The sequence below is a fragment of the Nipponia nippon genome, unplaced genomic scaffold (assembly GCF_047370975.1).
Source record: "Nipponia nippon isolate SJK-2023a ecotype South Korea unplaced genomic scaffold, ASM4737097v1 scaffold_1, whole genome shotgun sequence".
NCBI classification, from domain to species: Eukaryota; Metazoa; Chordata; class Aves; order Pelecaniformes; family Threskiornithidae; genus Nipponia; species Nipponia nippon.
Window position 1 is genome coordinate 146,574,851 of NW_028262290.1, and position 26,153 is coordinate 146,601,003.

Sequence of the window (26,153 nt, forward strand, 5' to 3'; positions counted from 1 at the left end):
AAATTAGCACGTGTAGGGAACACACCCAACCTGTTTCTAACTGAAATCTGAACTCTCCCAACTAACCTTGCATTTAATTTTCCTTCTTACCTCAAATGTAGAACTGAAAAGGTATCACCTTTCTAACACCAGGAAACCTCCCACTGTTTTCAAAAACCCCTCTAACTGTAATGTCATTATTTTTAATCAGAAAACAAAATGCCCTTTGAACATTAGGAATCACTGCAAAACAGGTGGCAGAAGCTGAAAAAGCAAAACACACCTCCTTCAAATGAAAGGTGCAACTTTCAGGAGGGAGAGAGCTCTGTCTTGCTGCCTGAACAAGCACTGTCCTTTTCGGGTACAACGTGGTTACAGCAAACCTTTACAAAGGAAACTATATCATTTTAGAAAAAAAAAAAAAAATCTATTTGAGAATGGGAGACCAGGAGTCACCAATTCTGAGTGAGTGTAAGCTCTCTAACAACGAAAACTGTTCATGCTAAATAATTTGTGGTATCAGATAGGTATCAAACATATGCATGCACTTGTGCCCATTTAACATACAGAGAAAAGTATTTAGCCAAGTTCAAAAATATCACAAGAGGTTTATGGGCGAGGTATTTATTCTTTGACTGCAAGCATTCGTACTACATTATACACTGAAGAACAGAAAATCATCTGATTACCAAGATGGAAAAGCAGAGTTTTACCATAACGCTGTTGAGAGGAAGACGACTATTTTTTCCCACATGTTAGCTTTCAGGTTGGCAAATCTGCTGGAGGCTTGCATGTAAAAGCAACAAAACCAAAGCACCATCTAGTCTGAAATAAAAAAAAGTCAGAAACAGATGTAAGAGTCTGATGGGTAAGAGAAGTGTGGATGTGACCCTCACCAAGAGGGAGTACACAGAGCATTGTTTTGATGTGTTCAGCCTTCTGTGGCAGTGCAGCCTGCTGATGCACTTGAAAGGGGACAAGAAACCCACAAAAGCCTATAGTTCTTCCTGTGAAATCTACAGTTCCTCTCCCTCCGAATGCCATGTTTGATTACCGGACTCTAGGGAACACCGTTACAGAAACAGAGTTCAGCTACCTAGCATAAAAGAACCATTCTTCCTTGGCTGCCAGAGAAGAAAATATAAGTGCTGTGTCATTCTGCTTGACCTCCTTAAAGTGACAGAGCTTAGCAACTGAATATGAATACAAAGAGGGGCGAAGGATTTCTGTCCTGTATTCCTGCCAGCTGCACCTGAAGATGGAAAACAGATCTCTATGTTACAATATAAAGAGCAGTCAGGTATTATTCCCTCTTTTTTTCTTTGACTTGTCTTTTACTAATGGTGATTTTTCCCATCCTTAAATACAGAGCGTTTTTTATAAAAAATGATGGTAAAGACAGAGCAAGGAAGGGAACCAAATCCTGTTTCCTTTCATCTCCTTCTTCAATCTATTGGCCCAAGAGAAGAGTACCACCACTGTCCCAACATGAGGGGACTCCTTGGACCACATACCAGGAAGCATCTCTGCAATTCCAGCATGCGAAATGAAGAGTTTTTTCTCCATTTCATCTGACTAGTTTGTCTTCTGACCAGACTAACCAGGAGCAGAAGCAGCAGCACAGTTCCTTGTTCTAGGATTTTCTGTGGTACGTATGGGGTGGGTGTCAAAGCCTCAGGCAAATCCTACAAATAAACACTTTACATACAGAGCCACAGATACTGGTGTGTGCTAGGGGGAGAGAAGGAGGCATCCCTGAAATCCATGTTTAAAATGTCACTGTTGGGCTGAGGAACAAAAGCCCTCTCCATGAGCTGGTACACAGTGCGAGGCTGTTGCCAGTGATGCACAATAATACATAAAGTCTGCATTTGCTCTTTGCCGGACTGTGTTCACACTGCAGTTCAAACAGTACTTCTTCTAATGCCCTATAACACATTCCTTCCTTAGTGAGGAAAGGAGAAAGATAACCCCTGGAGTCTGGAGAAAGGGAGGGGAGTAGGCTCAGCTACTCTGGAGCCTTTCTTCTTCACAAGGCTCATATCACACAAGGATGACACACCACTAGGGAGAGAGATGAAAGGACTTACTGTTTCTCATTGACTTAACTTCCACTCCAAGCTATATAAAGACTTCAAAACTTAAGTACCCATATCCCACAGGAAGACACTGCGGTACGCTGTGTTCTGCAGTCTCCATAGACTTTGGAGTCAAATTGCCAGCATGCCCATTTGCTATATTTATTCCTCAAAGGTTGGTTGTACTAATCTTTTCTGGATCTGACCAATTGTTATGTAGTATCAACGAAGCATCTAATACGAATTTTCAGTTTTCTCATAGCAACCTACAGGTTACTTTTAAGGTTGATAACAAAAATTAAGAGACTAACAAGATATAAGTGGAATTTCATGGTTTTATTGAAATTTGTGTATTTGGATTGCCAGTGTAAGTAAAAGAAGGTAGCTTCCAAGGCAAAGGCAAAGTGAGATACATCAGTGTCAGTGGCAGACCTTTTTCATCAGAATAAAGCAAGCAAGACCTTAAACCTCAAATCAAGGCCTCTTTATGTTAATTCTCACTACTTGTCTGGTGGCAGCTGCTGAACCAAACATGAAGAACTCAGGATGAAGGAGACAAGTATAAAGAGTGAACACGCAGCCAATCAGTAACACACTGGCTCCAATCAAATACATGAAATTTTAGCACTCACTTTTAAAATGCAACAAAAGGCACTTGAAAATCCTGTCCTAATATCCACTAAGGTTTCCTACATAACATGAGCTTTTGGGACTACAGCGAACCTGATTTCTGCCTCCTGCAGACTGACTTCTATACAGGTTTTAAGATAATATGATGATGACTTAGAAAATAACCAAGAAATCAAGTTTTTTCCCAGCAAAGTAACAATATATCCATGACTGAAAGGAACTGATATTCACCTCTGACTTTTCTCCATCTACAGACTATACACATAGATAATTTAAAATAAGAATAAAGGGATACTTTAATACACTGAAAAATTCTGAACATATGGTAAGGAAAAATGTATATATCACATCTATATGCTGATGCACACCAATTAAACTAGAAATTAAGAGGAAACAGAAGACAAAAAAGGGAAGGTCAAAAGCAAAAGGGGAGAAAACCAACCTAAAAGGTTTCAACTAAAAAGAAAAAAAGGCTGTATCAGAGACAAAAAAGGTTAAATTCATCTATTGCAGGATGTACATTAAGATCATTTTAAAGTAGAAACCTTCAGACTGAAAGCAAAACTTGGTAATATTAAATAAAATCCTGCTGATTTAAATCAAAGAAAAACAGGAGAGAGCTAAACAGAAAGCCCCACAGAGACACAATAAATTGAAAGATAATTGAAGTAAAAACTGAGAGAAGGAAGAATATTAGAAAGTGAAACAAAAACATTCTGCAGTTGAAACAGGATTGAAGGAAAGCAGCATAAACGGACTTTGATAGCTAAAACAAAAAGAGGAACCCTAAGGAAAACACTTTCGCTGAAGTAAAAGAAAAACAAAATGTGCACACAAAGTGCTGGATAATAAAAGACGAGGGGGGGGAGAGAATTAATAAATAGCAGTGAAATGAGAATAACAGTGATACTGTTTCAGCACAGACAGGTCTTCCTATTCCAAACACACTAAGAGGAATTCTTCCCCTCAAAATGAGTCAAAGACTGATGCAAAACAGAACTGACAAAAACGGTAGGCCTAGTAGCAGTGCCATGGCTCATCTGCTATCATCTGGCCAGCCATCAGGACGCTCTGTTCTAGTAGTACACAAGTTCACAGTCACTTCCCTGCCATCATGGCAAAGCCTGGAATTTGCTCCAGTAGTAGCTGAGTGACCCCTGTAGACACTAGATCAACTCCCTTAAGGACAAGTTTCTGTGCTCTCCAAGACTTAAGTTGTTGTACATTTCAGTACTAAACCAGAATTCCCTCTGGTTGCAGTATTTTGTTTCTTTGCTTACTACAAACAATGGGCCTGAAGAAAAATATCAATTAACCTTAAAGGTTTACTTGCAGCCTTCATTTTATCTTGCCACTCTTTGTCTATACCTCCACACACACAGCTTTGAGCAACTGAGCTTGATTTCTGTGACTGGCACTGGATCATACACCACGAATTCATTTCCACATCTTACATTGCACCACATATTAACACTCTCATGTTAAAAAGTCCTTTCCCTGCCTCAGTCTCTGGAGATGGAACTGCTGAGAAGAATATATATAGAAAGTGTTCTAAAAAAACAAGCCTTTAAAAAAAAGTCTCCAATATTGTGAACTTGTGCTATTTTCAAGCATTTTTACTCTTGCCTTTGGGGGAATGGAACTAAACAAAACAGTCCTGAGCCACGAGGGTGTGAGCTAAATGCCATTTTCAATTACTGAAGTAAGTTACTAGCAAAAGACAGTAGATTAATTTTATATGGAGACCTTAAAATAGGAGAAGATATATCTATAAAAATACATGCTTTAGCACAACTTCTGAGAAACACTGTAGAGACCGTGAATACCAGTAGTCCAATTTGGTGATACCTATGTTCCTTTCTGTCATCAGACACCGAAAACTCTGTAATTATACATAAATGGGAGTTACGTGTAAAAGCAATTGATCTCCTTCATAGAGTAGATGGTTGAAATACAAATACAACTGTCCAAAATAATGCAAGACTGGAACAGGCGTTGAGCCATATGAACCAGATCATCCTCTCCTGGTGCCTGAATGCGAACTAACAGGATGAGACCTTACTTGTAGGGGAGGAAGGGAAGCAAGAGAGTGAGTGTGAAAAGAACTGGGAGAAAAACAGTGTGTAAGACCGCACAGAAAATCAGGACAGAAAAGACTTTATAAAGAAACTCCAAACAAAACAGTTGAGAAATCTGTCAGACACAATGCTGTCTAGAAAGACCTGAATTGAAAGCAAAGACACTGTCTCCTGTTGCTTTTTTTTTTTCTAGTGTTCTGTGAAAAAGGAACTGTCTGGTCTGTCTTTATAAACAAAAATAAATCTGACATCCATATATCTCAACTTCTCTTTCTGATGAAAATAATCTGAAAAACCTTCCCAAAAATGAATGAATAGCTCTATGTCTGAGAAGTTGCAACACCAGTGTTAAAAGCAGGACTGAAAGAGAGAAATCGTTAGCTTTTGTTCCTCTTTAGCCAAGCTGAAAGTAAGTACTTGAAAAACAGCTGAGAATTTTGCAATAACTAATGTGGCACCCAACTGTTTCTGGGAAGTGCTACAGAATGGCTTGCAGGTAAAAAGGAAATCTTTGTTAGGGCAGTAATTAATTACAAAGCATTTAGGCAGACTGAGAAGCTCTTGTGCAACACCTTCTGTCCAGTATGGCAAAAAAAATTCAATGATACCATGAAGTAATACAGTCAACCCTGAAAAACACTAACAGAGAGAAGCTGCAAAAAGGACAGACAAAGCTGAAAAATCATTTCAAAAAGAATACCAAAATGAAAGACCATCACCTGCATCAGGCTTGCTGGAAAGCATTAACAATTGTTTCCTATCCAGTTTTACCTGCAGTAGTCTAAAAGGGAGAACAGGGACTTTCCTGAACTTACATCATGCAAAAATCTACTGATTTTGTACGGAAAGCTCCCTGGGAGGCACACTTGGCTCAGCTCAACCTCATCATCTAAAATAATGGTCAGGGAATCAAATAGGAAAAAGTAATTCTAGTGAACAACATTAGTAGCCTCCCTGTGATGTTGTTACTGAAATTCCCCAGAGACAAGAGAGAAAGTTATTTAGACCTGAATAAGCCTTTAACATCTGGTATAAAGCCAGGGACCCAGCTAAGGGCTCGGAGAGGTGGTTAAGGAACAATTCCATCAGCAGTGGCAGTGGAAAACTTGAATTGCAGGTCAAATATCAGTAAAGGTATCTGGAATAAATTACCAATTGAACAACATAGAAATATCTGAAAGATGATGAGACAAGGCCAAAGACACTTAGAGGCTGTAAAACTGGTCACAGGTCTCCAACTGTCTTTCATGTTGGCGCTATCAGATTGAACAATTGCCAGTGAGAAACACTGCTAGATCTAAAAGTACAAACTCCATAAGAAACAGTCATGAAAGCTCGGCAAAATGGATTTTGTTCTCATTTACTGCAGTATGCCATAAGAGATACTGTGAAAAGGTCAAGGGCAAACTCACCTTGTGGCTATGTGCTAAACAACATTTTGGATGGGATGCTGCCATGAAAAAGTTTGGTATTTTTGACCAAAGATGCTATCTTCTGCTGTTTTTTTTCTGAGTGTGTTCACAGAAATAGCATTTTCTTGTAAATCATTAGGATTATGTCAAATTTCTTAGCTCTGGCGTTTACTTCTCCCCTGCAATGGGAACTGTCTGCAAGTACTCAAACCCTGGCTAACCAGCTGGGTCAAAAGCAAAAATAATATCTTTCTAAAATATGCTGATCTTGGCAAGGATCTATTCAACACACACTACAACAATAGATTTAAATAGAGACACAAAAAGCAAGCTTGCTAGTGCCAAAACAACCAGGAAAATAAAGCCAATTTCCTATTCTCAACATGGCAAGTAATAAAAAATACCTGTTAACAATCAAATCAAGCTGCCAAAGCAATGTTAAAATGGCTTGGAATAGAGCCAAAAAAGATCAGAACAGATATAGAGAGACAACATGCACTGGACTGCGAAGCCCGCTTCGCATCATCACAGGAAGAGACATAAAAACCAGCATGATATGCATTATTGCTGTCATCTATTAAAAGAGTTGGGAATATAGTTAAAATATCAAATAAAGATGGACAGACATGATAGAAGGGATTACAGTTCTGCCAAAAACGTGTGTGTTTCTTTGTTCAGAGTTAGTTCTTCTGTCTGAACACCCGTTCTTAATCAGAGCTGCTTGCGTGTATTTACATGGCACCTAACACAATACAGGCTCCCTAAACACTAGCCACTAAAATAACATATTACTCTGGTGAGCGGGAGACCATAAACAGGTGCAATCTACAATTAAGATGCCTTAAAATCTTCTAAAAGCATGGGTAATTCAAGGATGCCAGGCAACTAAATGGTAGCAATATCTTTACTCGAACACCTTCTTAAAAACAAAAAAAAAATTAGTAACCCTTTGGATAACCTTTTCAATGCACCTTGTTTCACAACTGAGAAGTAGAAATCACTATTTTTTTTAAATATATATTTAGAATGCAATGTTTCGGAATATTTACAATTCACCAGTCAAGTCTCGTACACACTGTAATGCCACTAGGATGATTAGACCCTTATTAATCATTTTCATAGATTTTTTTCTAATCTATGGCATCAACCAGATGCAAGATGTCATTTTGTACCTGGGAATGCAGGTTCGTCAAAGTATTCTAATATTAATCCATGTTAAACAATATCAGACTATATAAGCTTCAGAGCTGAATATTAAACCTGGTTCGCAAACTGCTGAGAGTATAAGAAAACTTTCATATGTGAGAAATTTGCCAGTTGATACACTTTTTTTTTTTGTTAGGATGGAAACAAAGACCCACAAGCACCTGCATAGTTTAATATGGGAAGAAGTACTTCAGTCACTAAAATACGATTATATGCTTAATTTAACCACCGAAAAGCACAAAGTAAACTTATTTTGTTCAGTTCAGAGGTGTATTTTTGGGGGTTACATTGCGCCTTTCAAGAGAAAAAAAAAAAAAAAACCAAACAGATTCATGTATGTTTTGCAAAAACACAACACACCTCCTCTTAAGCACTGTAAATGGGAGTTAGCAAGGCTTTTGGACAGAAAGCGCTACCGAAATGGTGAAAGAGAATACACGATAAAGCAATATGGCATGCAAGAAACTGTGCAGTCTTGAGATTTTACTTTGCTTCCTTAATCAATCAGGCAATAGCTTACATAGTTTCTAACAATTTGTAACTATACAAGGATATGGAGTTAATATAGGCCTGTGAGGTCTCAACACACTGTGATAGTGTCATTAGTGAAAAAGGTGGGAATAAGGGGTACCTCCTTCGTCAGATGGCCTTGTTATCTCACTGCAGTAAGAAAAGGTAGGGTTCGTGTCAGAGCCATCTGATTTATGATCTCCCAAACTGGTAGAATGTAAATACTGCTTACTGTAACGGCTTGCTCTTTCTACAAAGGTAGAAAGAAAGAATATCACAGTAAATGGAATACAGAAGTGCAAAGACGAGCAACAACAAAAACCCCAACACCGCTAACATTGATATTCATACACTGATGGTATTAAAATTAGAGGAAAGCAAATTGTTCGTGATTTTGTATCCATTTTGAACACCGTTAGTTCAAAAGGTTGCTTCAAAATCAGATACAACTAAGCTTGTTCTCTGCTTTAAAAGAATAGCAGAAATGGAAGGTAGGATTGAGATACTGGGGAAAAAAAGGGATGAAGATGAAGCATAATAAAATTTCCAGTGGAAAATCAAAATGTTCCTTTATTCCAGCATGCATACAAGTGCATGTGGAAATACTGCTGTATGACATTCAAAAGAATATTTAAAGTTCCACTATTAGTAGCAAAGAAAATACATTTGCAAAATTAAACATTCAAAATAAACACTTCTGGGGGAAAAAAAATCCAAAAACTTGTAGAGCCAAAACATTGCTGCCTACTATTACATTACCTTCTCTCCTTTTCCATCTGCCCTTAAATTATGAACACCTTGGAGTTGCAAAGAATAGCACAAGGCATAATATCATGTGCCATATAAGCAAGATGTGCATAGAAAATAAATCAATTTCATAAATAGGCCACCTTCCGTATCTCTGAAATTTTAGTAAGGTCCAACTCGTCGAAAATTCTACATAAATAGAATAAGTGAGGACAAAGTAGGTCAATACTTTTTAAGTGACTACTTATAAGTGGTATGAATAACTCTTGTTTAGGATAAGATTTATTTCACTATTTCTTATCTGCACATGTGATTACAGCTGAAGTTCCTATAAAACACTGCTTTTAAAATACTACAGTTACATATATATGAAAACATACTTATAAAACGTATGGCTGGCACATTGACTTGAAAATTTACTGTACCAACTTAGTTTCATAACCATAAAAAGCTGAGTTGGGGAAAAGTCAGGATATAAGCAATACCAGAAAGCATATGCAGACTCCTAGACTGAATATTGTCCTCCAGAGGATCAATGTCGAAGATGGAGCCAGGATCTGTGCGCCAAACTTTAAGATCTTTTCCCAAAGCACAGAAATTATAAGACAGACAAACAAAGGAAGTAAAAGCATGAAAGGAATGAGTTTTAACAATCAGCAACCAATTTCCTTCACCTAGAAATTAACCAAAAGGTCTACATATTCACCTGAAAGGTCTGAAAAGCATTAAATTCCTGCTTAAAAGAACTTAGTGCATTCATTTTAAGCACTGACATCATTTTAAGGAGACTTTTTCTCCCAATTTTTGTTCTCCTTTTCTAAATATGACCATAGTATTTTCTTAAGTCTAACTAAATGGAAACAAGTTGAATATCACATACCAGAGCTCTTTTCCACTGGAAGAACCAAAATTATCAGTGCTACAAGATTATTGCCCCAGTCCACCAACAGCATCCTTACTCCACGGAGATACTGCAGTATATATCCCTATAGCTGACAGTTGGCAGTATACATCTCTACAGCTGACAGAGGCACTACAGGCCCTCCTTTGCATACAGTAGAGATCAAGTCAGCCTAGTAAGCAGAACTAGGAGCATAGTTCATCTTATCCAAAATAAACTTCTAGTTGCTCAATTCATATAAGCTCAAAAGTATCCATCTTCCTTAATTAATACAAAAAATGGACTAGGGTGACAAATTCAGCTGTAGAAATCTACATTGTAGACATCTATAGTTGGGTAAAATGAAGCCCACTCTTGATCTTAACTAGTAATTAGCTTTGTCTTCCAAATATCTAAGTTTCCTGGGACACAGACTTACTGTTGATCCACTACCCCACTATCGAAAAGCATTTTTGGAATTCAGCATACAGATTCAATAACAGTAGTAATCGTAAGACCTTCAGCTTTAATTCATACAAGTAAGTTATTAATATCTCTTGAGTTCACATGTCTGAACTAGATATTGAAAGAAAAAAGCATCCATAGGAAATAATTAATTTCATATCTGCGTTTGTTATAATCACAGCAGAAAACTGAATACAGATTCAACTACATTTTTAATAAACTTTTAACAAATAATTAGTGTTGCACAAGTTAAGAGGAGGCTTATAACAAATACACAAGCAGCTACAGTGTAAATTCTTGATGTACTCACATCAATCTAATATATACAATTCACATCTGCTATGTCTAAAAATATAATAATCATTTAATCTCTCCAAACCAGCTTAAAATAAAACCTTGATGTACACTACAATCAGTTAAAGCACAAATCTACCAGATCACACCTTTTTACTAGTGGTTTTCTCCTTGGGCAGACCTGTCTGCAAGATTTACTCAATGCATTGGAAGGGGGAAAAATAATTGTCTTCCCAACTTTTGCTGGTTTGAGTGGTACCAAGCTAAATAATGGTTGGTAGGTAAAGCAGGACTGTGGGGACCCCAAATACATCATGTTTCAAATGATTAATAGCCTAGAGGCAATGGAAAGAATAGACAGAGCTAATAAAATAAATCCCATGGCTTTAGAATACATTCAATGTATGTACATTATGTGTTATCTACTGCAACTCCCATAAGGTGAGACATAGTGCTAACTTTCTCTTGACAAGACGAATAAAAGCCAACGCAAAATCTTTTGATAAACTATGTGTTAGTCCTAACGGTGATAAATTATGCGACTACATAAAGCACTGACAGGCATGAGAGGGGTGGGGGAACTGGTGAATGCCCAACTTTTCCTGTTTGATCACGCCTTAGTAAGTAAAAACATAGTAAGTACGGCTTCATGGCAGCATCAGCACAGCAGCCATTGATTTGTATTGATTTTATCCATCTCTGTAATCTGAAATAACATACATAGAACCAGAATCTTGGCAATTCATAGCACCAATCAATTCTTCTGCTAACTTTTGCCAATTTAAAATATCCTTATACTCACGTGAGAATCATGCAGACTCCTTAGTCACAGATCCAAAGCTCAGTTAGATTAATTTATCTTGATGGGTTTAGAATGGCTTTAGCATGGTTAAAACTAGTGCCTATTTTCCAAAGCAGAGTCATTAATTTTAGTAATCAGGCATTTGAAAAAGTTGTTACAGCTTCACTGATAATACTTTAAAAACCAACCAGATGGACTCTAACACAGAGGTACTTTTCCTAACTGGCTGAACAATTATCAGCTAGGAAAAAACTCAAGAGAGCCATAGCTGTTTTTTTCAGACTGCAATTTTTTTTTCTAGCTGCCAAGGACATTCCATGAGCAGGGAGCTCACTGCATCTTTTTAAACAAGCAGATGATATAATTGCAGTTCACTCTGAAAAAGCATTAGGTGAAATATCACTGGATATTAGGCTCACAGGTTTGTCATGGCCTCTTTTCTTTAAATAGTTGCACTATTTTTGCTGTTTGGCGGGCATGGGGAGTTAAAAATTCCTGTGTGTTTTGATACTGGAGTATTTTAAGGTGATAAACAGTACTAATATTTCAGTTACTTACAGATCAAGAATTTATCTCAGGGATGTTCTTAATTCTAATCTGTTTGTGCTAGCAAGCCTTCAGTTACTGAACACAGGATAGCACACATGATTCTTACATAGGGCTGCAGCACATGTGCAATGCGGTACGGAGGAGGAGATTTGAAGTGCACACTAAACAGCATATTGCAAACTGTATATTAACCTGCAATTTTGCAGGAGCTTCTCTCTCTTTGGCTGCACCACTTCTAGCTATGGAAATGAGTTCAAGTGCTTGGGTCTCTACAGACAATGATTTTCTGAACAAGTTGTTGCCCTAGATCCAGAATGTGTGACCCTCTGACACTTGCATGGTCTTAAAAGCATCAGTACCTTCCCCAGGCAGAGCTCTCTACTCACTTTTGAGAAATCCTTTCTGACATAAGGCTATAGCTACAGACATGTAAAAGGTGGCTATACAACAGGAAAAAAAATACACTTCTTTATGTGGCGGAGACTCATTTGAAGACTTTAAGGAAAAGACTGAAGAAGCATCTGCCAGGAATTTTATATATATATATATATATATATTTATATATATATATATATAGTTAACCTTGCTTTAGGCAGGAGAATGGACTATTTGACCTACCAATTAGTCCATTTGACCTGCAATTTCTCTGATTTTTGAAAGGTAGACTTAAAGTCAACCCTAGCTATTATTACCATGTATGAAGGATTTTAGAGTGCTATCTCAGCATGTTTTTCCGTATGTAGACCCTCTGAGGTCTACACTGTTGTAAAGCACAGAAAAACAGAAAAAAGACACACCAAAAGAAAAAGAAAGGAGAAAAAAATTTAAATGTCAGGTTACTATTTCCTTTGCCAGAGCAGACTTGCTAACTTCTAAGAGATTTCAAATATCCATTTTGATTTTGAATTAGTGTTTGTTATAAATACCCCAAATGACATCTTAATGCAATACTCCGTCTCCACATACAAAACCAATCTGTATTCTACCCCCTAAACACCTGGTCTGATCTTGGACCATCTTTTAGAATATCGCTTCTGAACACTGGTGGTTGATGAATTGATGAATTACAGCTTGAGATATTTTGAAAGCTGTGTGAAATTCTAAAACAAGAGGTAAATGGAGCATATGCAGCTCTGGAGAAATTGCTGACTGACAGAAAGGGAAATCTCAAACTGGTCTGCAACATTTAAACATTGAAATCTTGGAGACTCACAGCTCTAATCTTTTCTCTTCTGTGCAAAATGAAGATTATTGCAGATATTTTGGCCTTTCCTGAAGAGTCAAAATTCAAACTTACAGAAATAGCAACGACTATCCGTATTTAAAAAAAAAATTAGAGAGCAAATGATAATGTATCTCCCATTCATTCCCATTGCTACTTCACTAGAAGCTGGCATTGAACCAGTAGTTCAACACTAGTTTCATGCTGACAAAAGAGTGAAAGTGAAATCTGGGAGTACTTTTCCTTGATTACAATGGAGAACATCAGCAGAGGCTTTCATCCTCCCCACAGTGTTTTCAATAGCGACAGTATTTAACAACTTACCAACAATTATTCCAGGTCTTCTATCCATTTCAACGATATGTGGATGCACACCTTTATATGCTGCATCACTCACAATTTGGGTGTTTTTCCTCACACGCTCTGTTACAGGATCATCTACCACTGGGGTGAAGCCTCTGCCCTTTGTCTTCTCGAAATCTTCATGGTATTTTACCTAGGAAAACAAGAATTACATTTTTCCTCTAGCTGCAATTGACAGCAAATGGTTATTCTATGCAGGAATGCATACATGTTTGTTTTATGAGGCACTTATATTCTTTGAGTTTTGCACAATAACAGAATTGTTACACACATGACATAGGCTGGATGGCCACCCAAGTCTTTTCTATCTCCCTAACTTGATTTCCTGATATTTCATTATTACTTTTGCATTTGTTTTCCATTGCCACTGAATTAGGCATTAACTCAAGCAGCAAAGCATCATCTTACAGTCACACAGGACAGGAAAAGCCCTCAGGAGGTCATCTGGTCTACTCCCTTCTTCTCTAAGATAGGATAGCTCTCTACTGATGTAGACAACTACATCTGTCAGTAAAAAATGTTCCAGGAGTAATAGTTTTTAGAACTCAAGTATTTTCATTCACTGAGAATTCTGATTATGCACACAATTTCATACAAAAGGTACTGTTTTGCTCTTCTGTTTTACCATATGCCAGCTGGCTTTAAACACAGGTTTTTAGAAAGAACTGCAGTTATTCTAAGCAGCCTGCTTTCAAAAAAAAAAAAAATCAAAACCAAGGATGTTTGTTAGGATAGAAAGTGTTATATAAATAACCAAGTGTTGGAACAAAACCAGTATTAGTAAGAGTTATAAAGGTAGTACCCCTCATTATGCATATTTACTTTTTAAATAGTCTTAATAATCAAAGAATTAAATTGACAAACATTCTCACACAAGCAAATGCACACAAAACAACTCATTCCAAGAACAAAAGTCACGCAGAAACCAGGAACGTGCACAGGCACAAGGTGAAGTGTGTCACCTAATCCAGTCAAACTGTGTGATGCTCAAATGAGGTGTGTACATTTTTAAAGACAAAAAAAAAAAACCCAAACAAATGAACAGACATTTAACTGTTAGAAAACCGTTTATTAGTATTTTGAAAATGTTCATTACAGTCATATGCAGTTAGCAAACACTCCCTCAACAGGCATAAGAAGAAAATATTCCTTCCATACTTGAGCAGAGAGTTTCATTAGTTACCTATATTAATGGAAGGCAAATTCCAGTGGAAGTCAAGTGCCATTCCTTAGTATACTCTAATTATAGGAGAAAAGTACCCTACCATTGAGATGTTGTTTTGTGTTTCTTTGACATGCCTTAGCTCAGGTGTGTCTAGAAGCACACTACGTCTACCTTTCATCTGCCTCTGATCACTGCTGTACTTGACCTGCAAAACAGCAACAACAGCATGCATGAAGTTTTTGTTTACAGTAGAAAGGACAGTGAGAATCACACCATGCAATGGTATCCTTTCCAAATCACAATGCCCTATGTTTTTCTTGTGTTGTTCTTTACACTCATTTTCTAGCAACTTATTTCAGAGGGAGGACACAGATGAGCTAGTATATTGGTAAGGCCAAAGGGCACGTTTATTCCATCAATCACTTACTCAAAAAACCAGTATTTCCCTGAAAGCTGAAACTCTTGACTGTTAAATGACATAAGTGAAATAATTCATTTATCAACTGGAAAGTAAGATAAATAATAAGAAAACACCACTGTGACTTGGACATCTTTAAAACATATTTGTATGGCTGATGATAAGCTACCTTCTTACTACCCAGACAGACCCAGATTCTGTTCTCAGTCTGCTTCCAGGTTGGGATTATCTGAGAACCCCTGGGTCCCCAGGGAATTCAACTCTTACAAGTGGATTAGTCCTTTGGCAGCCTTCTTACTCCTGCTCGGTAGCTAGCCTTTGCTAGCAGCACAAAAGCAACGTGTCCAGGACAAATCTGTATATGCTGTTTTCAAAGAGAACATTTGGGCTCTGTGTTTTGTGCCTCAGTAGTACAGAACCTCCTATGTCACATTTCTCCTAATTAGCTTCTTTTGTGGCATTTTACAGACATGTAAAGATGCAAGGTTAATTATCTGTTTTTTAAAGAAAAGGGGGGCAAAAGAACCCCACACTCATAATTCTAAAACAGTAAAAGTAGTTGGTCCTACTTGTTGGTTCTAGAATGGGTACTCTTACTATTTCTTCTGGCTGGTTGAATTCTTCTACTGGTGGACTCTTAGCTCCTACATTGCATTGTGACCTGTGCACTGAGTGTTAGTAAATATTTCAGATTTACCTATATATTCACACTCAAAGTATTACCTCTCAAATCAGTTATGCAAATCTATTTCAACACGCATTTGTGATGAGAGAAACCAAGTATTGAAATTGTCTAACCCTCCTTAAAATTACATATTAGCTAAGCACAACATACCTATGAAAATATGAGTCTTGGTGTCTATGCTTCATGGGTAGGTTTGAAGTAATGTACAGAGAAAGAGAAATATATGGTACTGCATAGTCTTCAAACCCTTCTTAATTAAACAATAAATTTTGTTAGCAAATATATTCAGCTACATATGCTTTTGAATACAAGGTATTTTCTGGACAGAATAATTACAGCCAACATACTTTGGTTTTCATCTACTGCTCATTAACACAGAGGAGTATTTATCCCTGTAAATCTTGAGAAACAAAGTGAAGGAGACACTTCGAAAAGAAAGCTTAATTTTCAGAAATAAAAAAAATATTTAAAGTCTAGAATTGTTGGGAAGTTTTCCTCTTATTTTTAACTATGCTCCTCAAAACTAATTGACTTTGGTAAATATGCATGAGCATTTTAAGAACGTACTTAAGATATATGTAGTTAGAAGGTCAGATTCTGTTCCTTTGTCCTTAGACAAATCCTCTGAAAAATCCAACCTACTTTACTTTTCACTCCTACACTCAGTTCTAAAGTGTTCACTTCTATTAATTCTCTTCTGCCACCTTGAAACAGTGGCTCCGCATGAAACCTGTTCTATTTACCATCTGCAGGGGCTTTGTCACTGATGTTGTTTCAGTGTTGAGGACACAGACCGCAGTGTAACTAGTCTGATCCTTTACTTCACCATGCTCTTTTGACTTCTTCCTTGCTCCTTATTAGAACTGTCTGCTGCTTCTTACACCACTGCAGTGGCAATTAAGAAAAAAAAAAAATGTAAGTATTATAAAAGCCAAGAAAAATATAGTCTTTTACTCTTTAGTGTTTAGTAATAGGATCTATCTAGGACTACTCAGTTCTAACATAGGTGGTATGCCGCAGAGTGGAATGGATGACTATATGCTTCCATGCTTCGAATCATAAAAAAATGAAATTTGCACTAAAGTTAAATTCTCATTTCCTTTGTTCTTCACTGTAATTTACTCCTGCAATTTAGCCACTAAAACTTGGAAACAAGAGACAAAGATTCTTGAAAGAATGACTGACCTCTATGGACTCTCTCCTTGAAAAATACTGGCGCCAACACAACCACTTACTTTTCTTGCAAGAATAATCAGGCAAGTCTGAATATTTTTGTTGCCTATATGTGCAGTGCATGTACTCAAAGGATAAAAAAAGCAGTTGGATTCATTTGACACATCAAATCTAAATGGAAAAGCATATCCTTGTTATATTCCTACAATGACTGAAAATCTAAACAACAAAAAAATTCAAACAACTTGCCGAGCTGATATTGTCTTGATTCTTCTTGACTCTCTCTATCTCAGGTGTGACACTCACAGCAGTAGCTTTGCCAGGCTGCTCTCTGTAGTGAACCTATTATTTAACAGAATAAAGTGGTACATACTATTTCAGCTAAAGCAATATCACATTGTTTTACATCAAAATGTATGATTTAAAAGGTCATCCAGGAAACAACTGAAAAGCAAAAATGCATCTGAATTTTATTAAAGCTTATAAAACTTGATTTTTGAAGCATAACCTTGAATTCTTTCTGTATAGTCTTCTTATTAATGCATTCCTGTGGATATATACACACATATGCACACAACATCTTGACATTTACCACAGTGGTCCTTGGCTGTATAGAGAAATATCTAATATTTGGAATGGAGTAAGCCACAAATAATGCAGTAATGTCAAGCAGAGTACATGAAAAACTGAATTCAGCAATGCCCACTGTACATGTATATTTGCCCAGACACAGAGATTCCATAAGGTTACCATCCATGTTCTGTTATACTCTATATATTCAAAGGTGATTAAACACAGTGGGTGCAATACATCAGACAACTGCCAATTGAATCCAACTGCCTACATTTCACCGTGTGTTTATTTAAATGTACTGGAGGAATATCGCCTCTATCCCTTTTTAACAAAATACACTTGTAGCAATGATGCATTAACCAAATGCACACTCAAGGCAGGATGTAAAGCAGATAAAGGATAGGATGTGGCATTGACAGACCAATCAGTCTAATGTTAACCCCGGCCCCAAATACTGGGAAGTCAGATATGGTAAACACTTAGTAAACAATTAGAGATTCTTGCATGATTAATGCCAATCCATATAGTTTTATGTAAAATAAATGTTTCCATACAAACCTTTTTTTTAATAACCTCGTGGTTTCCTGTAATAAGGATAACTGTGCTGATACATTATGCTCATAGTTCTGCCGTGCACTGCAGCAGTAACGTACATATTGTTCAAGCAATTATCTTCCCACGCAATGCAGTTTTGATCTGTCCACATCAACATATGCCAATTGAAAAACTAACATCTTATAAAACGATGGTAAGCTATCAAATGGATGAAACTTGCAAACTGACACTTGTAAAGGTAAAATGATTATTCAATACATAATGTTTCTAGAAACGTCTGAAGTTAAAGAATCTTCACCCAAAGCTATTCCAGTGACCTGAAAGAGAATTTCAACTTTCCAATGAAATTTGCACAACACAAAAATTGGTGAAAGGTAAACAATGATGTAAGTAGAACAACTACACAGACTGGCTTGAATCACTTGGGAAAACAGGTTTGTTTGAACAGCGTGCATTTTAGGAGAGCTAGACTTATCCACATAAATCCAGGAGTAAATAGCGTACAGTTAAGTTAGAGGGACAGTATTCTGGAAAATTGTAATTCTAAATTAATTTGGGGAATGCGGCAGAAAACACCCCAGGGAAACACTGTAGCTATTTGTAGCCTCATGAAATATGGCTGTTGATGGAAGTTCCCAGTGAGGAGAATGGCTGGTCTCTCAAAGACTCATTAATGGGGTACAACTTCAACAATGCAGGAAGGGAGCAGTGTGCTCCAAAAGTCCTTGCCTTCTTCCCTGCACTCTTGCAAACAGTATAACTTTCTAATGGTTATGTCAGCATTAAATACTAAACTCTGATAGGAAAGTTACTGAGGAACCAGAAGGAGACAGGTAAGAGAGCTGGCGTTTGAGTACAACTGTAGCCAATTTTTTACATAGCAAAGGAAAAAAAAAAGCTGGAAAAGGATACCCTGTTAAAAAAATAATCTGTCAAGATTTCCTGCAAATATCCAAGACAGAGAATAACATTTCAAAACATTGCAGCCATTTCTTTAATCAAATATGTGATGCTTCACATGCCATTTCCCAAACCAAGCAATAGCTTTCCACAATTGCTTCCTAAAAGAGGGTTTTCAAGTAATTCTCTTACTGAGCCTGTATCTAACTAAAGAAAAGGCACAGCTTCTGGAGGCAGAACTTTGCACTCATCCTCCGCACCCAGAAATTATACAAAGGATTAAACAAGAGCAACTTCCCATGCTGACGTTCTCTTGATTCCTCTTGACTCTTTCGATCTCAGGGGTGACACTCACAGGTGTAGCTTTGCAGAGCTGTTCCTTATACTGAACCTAGCAAACATGGCAGAAGATATTACACAGAGACTTCCAAGTAACAGAAATACAAGTGTGTTAGACATCATTAAAAAGCACACTGCATGTGGATGGAAAATACCATTCCTTAATAAACACCCACATCTTTCCACGCGATACTTAGTACTCACCCTCCTGCAGTTCTTCTATTTCAGACACATACAATTGATACTTCAACAGGAATACTTCACTCTCATTGATGTTAATCAAAGTGCAAGGCTAAGGAGTTATCATTTTACCATTAATTGATTAAGTTAGTCTTTGTGGACAAACAGGAACTAGCACAAACTAGCATATTCACTGAGGCACAAACACATTTTATACAGCAGAGAGAAGCGTTCGAGTAATGCAAATGGGGCACACATTGCTAATATTCTTCTGGTTTTCCTTAACTCTCTTTAGTTCGGGTGGATCAGAAATAGTTGTTGCGTGCTGAATTTCTTCCTTGTATTTAATCTGCACAATAAATATTACAAAATATTAGCAATTTAAAGAAGACACAGCCAAACACTAAAACACAAGAAACATTTTGTAATCTCTCCCTTACACATACTGCACAGCTAGGCCATACTTATCAAGACTATTGACCTGAAAAGGAACACTTATATTTCATTTCTGAAACAGGCTGCTAGGGTCTCCAGTGCATCTTGTTTGACACAATGCAGCAGAGAGTGCATATAACAAGCCTAGTATCCTAAAACTCTTACAGCGGAAATATACATCACGTGGGATTGTGGCTATCTTCATGATAATTGGGATGCTGCATATACTACTTGGAGATCTGCATCCCTCTGACAATGACTTGGTCTTGCTACGGAGTCTACCAGCCCATTTCAGAAACCAAACATTTCACAGATGTGTTCTTAAAAGGGTGCATGACTTCAAAGTCCCATTCAAGTTCTCTAAAAACACACATCAGGGGGAATGCAGATGTTTGGATGGATGATGCCTTTGAAGATGCTGTCAGATATTTACTGTTGCTTTTGCCACAGTTAATCTCTTCTAAACAGCAGTATGTTTGAATATGATAGACTCCATAATTTGAAAGATGCACAGGACTAGAATTTCTTCAATTATACACCACATGTACCAAAACTGGAATTCAACTTAATGAGAAAGAATTGTAAGGTTAAGTGGATGTGCTACTAAAAAGAAAGGCATCATATTTTCTGGTTTTCCATATGCTATCCAAAAGTGTCATCTTGGACAAATCTGCCCATTGTCTTTGTCTTACTGTCTGTTACTAAATACCTGTCCAGTATTCAGCACATTCAGCTTCAAATCTCTTATGCCACCATAAAATAAACAATCCTTGTAGACCCTGCCATCCTTTACAGTGATATGGCATGCTTTCTTTTTCTTTACAATTGTAATAAAGCAACAAGATTCACAAAAACATTCAAAATTGTGTGTGCAGTGATACATAATAGTTGGAAACATTTTTCATTAGCAAGACTCAAGGAAGGAAAAGTACTTTAAGAACAAGGGAACAGCATAATGAATCAATTTGTACAGTTTTATATTAATGTGGCATACAAAACTTCTGTTAAATACATTTCAAGGCTGCAAAATCAGGGACTCAAAAATCAGAAAATAACATAATTAACTTAAATGTAACCTTAGTTTTGCCCCTTGTACAAATATGCTCCATATACAGCTTTTAATATATTTTATACTACTTCATTCTTTTCCTCTAAGTGCTTTATAATCTTCTTTATCTATTACCAAAAGCTGTTTTTCTCAAGAGAATTCTGCCTTATTCATTACACATAATCAATGACCCTTACTTAGTGAGTAGTTTGCATGCGGACCATGACTGATGGGTTTTATTTTTTTCTTTAACTGCTCTAAGGTCCTGCTTGGATGACAGAATTACTGATTTCTTCAGGAACTTTTCTATGTTGCTCCTCACTAAAGCATCTGAGTTTTTCACCCACATTAATTCACTAATTTTGCTGTGAAATGAGGAAAAAGGGAATTGTGACAAGGAAAAGTACTGTTTTTACTAGAGAGCACAGATAAGTAATAGCTAATCTGGCTACATAGTTTTAAAAAAGGATTATACAGCACCTGCATTCATATGAGAATTCCCATTGAACTGTAGTTTGCAAAACGGAAAACCAGAGCAGGTCTGCCTCTGTGGCAAAGGATAAAATCATATACTTTGGCAATGGATCATCAGGTCTAGACACAGGGACTTGAATTCAGGTTCTTGCTTTTGAGTATTGACTTGGTGACCTTAATAACACTCCCTAAAGGTACCTCTTGGGGAGGCAATTTCTCATGATTTAAAAAACTACAAATGTACATTCCTTCATGTGCCTTCATCTTAAGCCCCTTGTGGTTTGTTTAGATTGACTGCACAAACCCATGAGAACAATCGTAGTTTGCTACCTCCACGGACATCATCATTAACAAATGGGAAAATATTTGACCAAGGATACCTCAGCTACACACTGAAAGTGAGGGAGTAATGAGTCTAAACGACCTTGGGTTCCGTTTCAGCTCTTCTGGAAGGAAGCAGCTATGCACAGGAGCACATCATTCTGCCCATCTTTCCCCACATTTGGCCTGTCCACTTTGACCAGGCCCTGCTACGCTTTCAGTTCCTCACCCCTGGCCTCTTTTTTCCCAAATCCACTGCACCAAATGTCACTTAGTAGATAATTTTCAACTCTCTTCTCCAAGACATGGTACTTCTGGAGAGTGCTAAATTTTTTAACATGGACAAAACAACTTGTTTTTCTCTAAGCTCATACTTGGAAGCTGCTTTGGCTGAAATTTATAAATAAATAAATAAAACCAAACCAGCCCAAAGCACAGACCAGGAATGGAAAATTTCAGTCCAGACAGTTTAGGACTGGCAGAAGTACTAAACCACTGGAAAAAAAGGGTCTTTTAATAGAGACTATTAGGTAAGCTGAAGAATTGGCAGTGCTACTAGTCCTTAAAATGCTTCAAAATGTCCGTTGCTCGACTTTTAATCAGACCCCAGCTTTGTGGTGTTGACTGACATATCACAGGGGTTTCCTCAGGGATTTCACACAAACAAAAACACAATTACAATCTTCCCGCAAAAGCCACCTTCCCAGTGCTGTGTCCAGTCCTGCCTGCCCCTCAACGTAAACAAGTTTTTAAAAAATTCGTAGTTATTTGTAGCTTCTTGGTTCAGATGCAGTTACAGTCTAAAGTTCTGTGAGATCTTGACTCCAGCTATTTAGGAGGCTGCTTCTTCCAAACCAATCATCACAACAGGTGAGATCAGCTCAACCCCCTTGGCTGTCACCACCTTGTTTTTTAGGATTTGAAAACAGACCGTTCTGATCTTTGTCTCCAATATATGTCATCTGGAAGAACCTGATCACTTTCAGAACATGATGCAATGGACTTTTTTGCATGGTTTGGTTGTACAGTGAGTGTCATTTTGGTGTGGTGTTCTGTTTTTTTGTTGTTTTTTTTTTTGTACTGCAGATGCACTTAACATTCCAGAGTTTAATTTAGCTCAGCAAATAGTTTTAAAGCTGTCCTAAGTCCTTCTGGCTAAATTCAAAGATATGTGTAAAATGTTTAAATATAATGGAATAAAAATGGGTGTAATTTACCCTTCCTTTGGGACTCCTGTAAATTATACAATACAATTTCCCTCTTACTGACATATAATTCAAAACTTTCTTGCACGTTGCCTTTAAATTTGTCATTTTACACTTTTAATAAATATTATACAAGACAGGTAATCTCAACTACACTACATGTAATAAAATACCTTTTGTAAAATATTAACTCTACACACAGACTAGCAAGGTGAAGGCCACACTACTTACATCATACCACTAAACCACTAATGCATTTTGTGTTTCTCGATATGCTTTTGTTCAAGTGTGTTTACCAGCATACTGGTAAATCCACCTTTCATTTTCCCCTTTTCACCACTGTTTAGGACTTCTAAAACAGCAAGAGCACTGTACACTATTTTTCCATTTACCTTTGAACGGTATTGAGAAAAAGTGTTAGAGTAAGACTACTCCTAATAAGCCTCTGTGTGTGTCTGTGTGTGTGACTACTCTCAAAATAAATGTCTGCAGTAATTGGAAATCAAATAGGTAACAGGAGAGTAGGGTTTTGTTTCCAGTACAAATCTGGCTAAAAAAAAAACAAAAAAAACAAAAACAAAAACAAACAAAACAAACAAAAAAAAAAACACCACCCAAACATAATTGCACAGGGTGGTGGGAAAAAACAAACCAAAAAAACAAAACAACAACAAAAAAACCCACCCTCAAATCAAGAAAACCTACAGCTTCCCAACCAGAAATACTATTTCAGGATTTATGACACATGATAGCTTGCACTGAATCTTCAAATTGCACTATGACTCAAAATGCCAAGATGAAAACTGATGGATGGAGCAGGATTCTGAGGAAAATAGGAGTTTTTCAAAATTTTATGGAAATTCCCTACCTGACCTTACTTTGGTGGGAAATGCAGTATTTAACATTACTTGGTAAACAAGGAAATTCTAATAGAATAGGTGCCCAGAGTCCCTAATTTGGATTTCAACTAATATTTAAACACCATCTATCTAGTGTCGTGTCTATACGTTACTTTCAAACTTTTTTTTTTTAAAAAAGCATCTAATCATCAGAAGAGTCATGTCACAAACATAAAAATGGCCCCAGAGGACTCCACACCAAAAATTCCAAACAAATGAACAATGCAGCTAGAAGTGTTTTCTTGCTTGGCAGTCACTTCACCATTTTTTTCTAAGTTTTGCCACATATTTATCAGAAGAGCATGTTCTACTTGTAGAAAACTCTCATTTTGATATTTTATTTTTAGTTGCCCATTAAAGAGTAAAGACATTGAGCATCCATAGATAAACAACATCAATTCAGAACCAGTCTCATCAGATCCACAGATCAACTTGTCGTCAGCATGTAAAGAGGAACAAACCCCCACTTTTTCACATAGCTCGAGTCTGGACACAATTTTCCTCTTCTCGAAGTGCAAACTGTACCAACCTCTATGTAATACATGCAGACTCTACAGGAAATTTACAGATTTTCTTTTTTGTGGTATTGCTTTTTTCTAAATTGCAAATTGCAACTGCTGTTCAGTCTGTCATATCAGAAAATACATTTCATGTTCCTCGCTCTTGAAAGACAAGACTCTTGCCTCAAATATTTAGTTAAAAGTTTTTCCTGTTTTTCATGATGCTTCAATTTGTAACTCTACATTTGGACACAGAAGAACTACGCTAAAGTGGAGCTCTAACTCTACGAGAATGGAGCTTTATATCCAAAATCCAGTAGAGTAGTATTTGAATGAGATGAGTGATATGAAAATGTAGAATTTTTAGTAAACAAGATGGAAAAAAAAATTTGGCCACCATTTACTCATGTAAGAATAATTAATGTTAATAACACTTACCGAACTAATATTCTGTTGATTTTTCTTTACTCTTTCAATCTCTGGAGTCTCTTTTACAGCTGTGCCAGCTCCTACTTCCTTCTTATAAAACACCTTCATTTCCCCAAAAGAAAAAGTAATTATGAGACTGTTAGCAATGCAAGTTCAAGTTCTCATAAAAGGGCTGGGCAATTTTCCAAGTTCCAAATTGGTCTGACTACAAATCTTTGCTAAGAAAGCAAATACTTTAATTTTTCATAAATGAGACCAATTATCAATAACTATAACAACATTCTGTTTGTTTTCAACTGTAACCCAGATAATCTATTATCATCCTTTAGACTGACCTCAAACATTTGTAAGTATTTGTAATTATAGTTTTAACTTTGGAAACAATATTAAAATTTAGATCATAATCTATAAACGTTTACAAATGCAACTTTATGCTTGAGTAATCTTACTCATTTAAATGTATTTGAACGTGCATGTACATGCAAGATTTGAATTGTTTTTTTAATCTTCAGATCTTAAAATATTCTGAGAAGTGAACAGATATTATTATTTCTAATTTAGCAAACTAGAAAATTGACATATTCATGACAAAATAACCAGAACAGCCAGAGCTACAATCCAAGTCACGCAATTTTTTGATTTCTGTGTTCAAGCCAGAAGGCTGAGGACTGCATCTAAAACCAAAGTTCACTTCTGAAAAGATACACATGCTGTTTATTTAATTCTCCTCTCTATTTCAATTGTTTCAGTAAAGGATAAAATACAAAGCGCATCAGCAGAATCAATCATTCAAAGTTACCAAAAGAGACAGTAAATAACTGCTCCACAAATTCCAAATGTGGCTATAATTTAAATAACCATGGAGCACCGGTTCATGCAGCAGAACTCCTAAAGAAGTATTTGAATTTCAGTATTTGGCGTCACAGCTGTTGCCATTCCAGTAAGTACTTCCAGGCTGGCAGTGTAAAAACAAGTCTGATCCTGGAGTTCATAAAATGAATCTTTACCATTTAGTATTTCTGCCTTTCTTAAACCAAGATTTATTTAACTTTTTTTTTTTTTCCTATCAATAAACCTTAAACAATAAAACATCATTCTTGACGCATTTCCCAAAGCCCTCTGTAACCTAGGGTGACCGGTACTGCCAAATATTCTAGAGGAGAGTGCATTATTTATGTCCATAACTCATTTTTTAAACATTCAGAAAACCTTTAACAATTTAGAATTTTGTTTCACCATGTGAGGACACAGACAGTTCATGAGTAAGAACTTGAAAATTCTTCTGCACCAACATGCCAGTACAAGGTGGAAAGATTTACGTAGTGGACTGAACTAAAATATACTTTTCTCCTCTACCGAGGAGGGAGTGGTAAAAAATGTTGGAGCTGGGAATTTTTCTATGAAAGAGATGACTGTGCAGTAAATATCCTATTGTAAATCATCTGCCAAATGAGCTAGTGAGCTAAAAGTAGCACTGATCTTATCTGCAGAGCTAGCCACTTTTTTTGTCCCTTAAGGCAGGAAAATACTTGAGACGAAATCCAAAAATCAGAAGCCTATTAGGGGTCATTAATTTTTTTATATTGGGGCTGCTCCCAGCTATATCTTAACTTAGTAAAAAGTAACTTACCTTTATAAT

The 26,153-nt window shown here is 36.8% G+C and overlaps 1 protein-coding gene across 8 annotated transcripts in view; it reads right to left on the minus strand.

The window, feature by feature from the left end:
- The window catches only part of NEBL (nebulette), a 272,299-nt gene that overhangs the window by 22,966 nt on the left and 223,180 nt on the right, over positions 1-26,153 (minus strand). For 3 of the 8 annotated variants that reach the window (XM_087776466.1, XM_087776472.1, XM_087776447.1), the window contains 8 exons: positions 24,524-24,616; positions 19,460-19,552; positions 18,982-19,075; positions 16,906-16,997; positions 14,481-14,585; positions 13,177-13,348; positions 9,126-9,218; positions 8,015-8,143 (listed from right to left, as the gene is read on the minus strand). In XM_087776466.1, coding sequence (XP_087632592.1) covers positions 8,015-8,143; positions 9,126-9,218; positions 13,177-13,348; positions 14,481-14,585; positions 16,906-16,997; positions 18,982-19,075; positions 19,460-19,552; positions 24,524-24,616 — 871 coding nt within the window. The remainder of the gene's footprint in view (positions 1-8,014; positions 8,144-9,125; positions 9,219-13,176; positions 13,349-14,480; positions 14,586-16,905; positions 16,998-18,981; positions 19,076-19,459; positions 19,553-24,523; positions 24,617-26,153) is intronic. The other 5 variants (XM_087776452.1, XM_087776460.1, XM_087776477.1 and 2 more) reach the window with 5 other exon arrangements.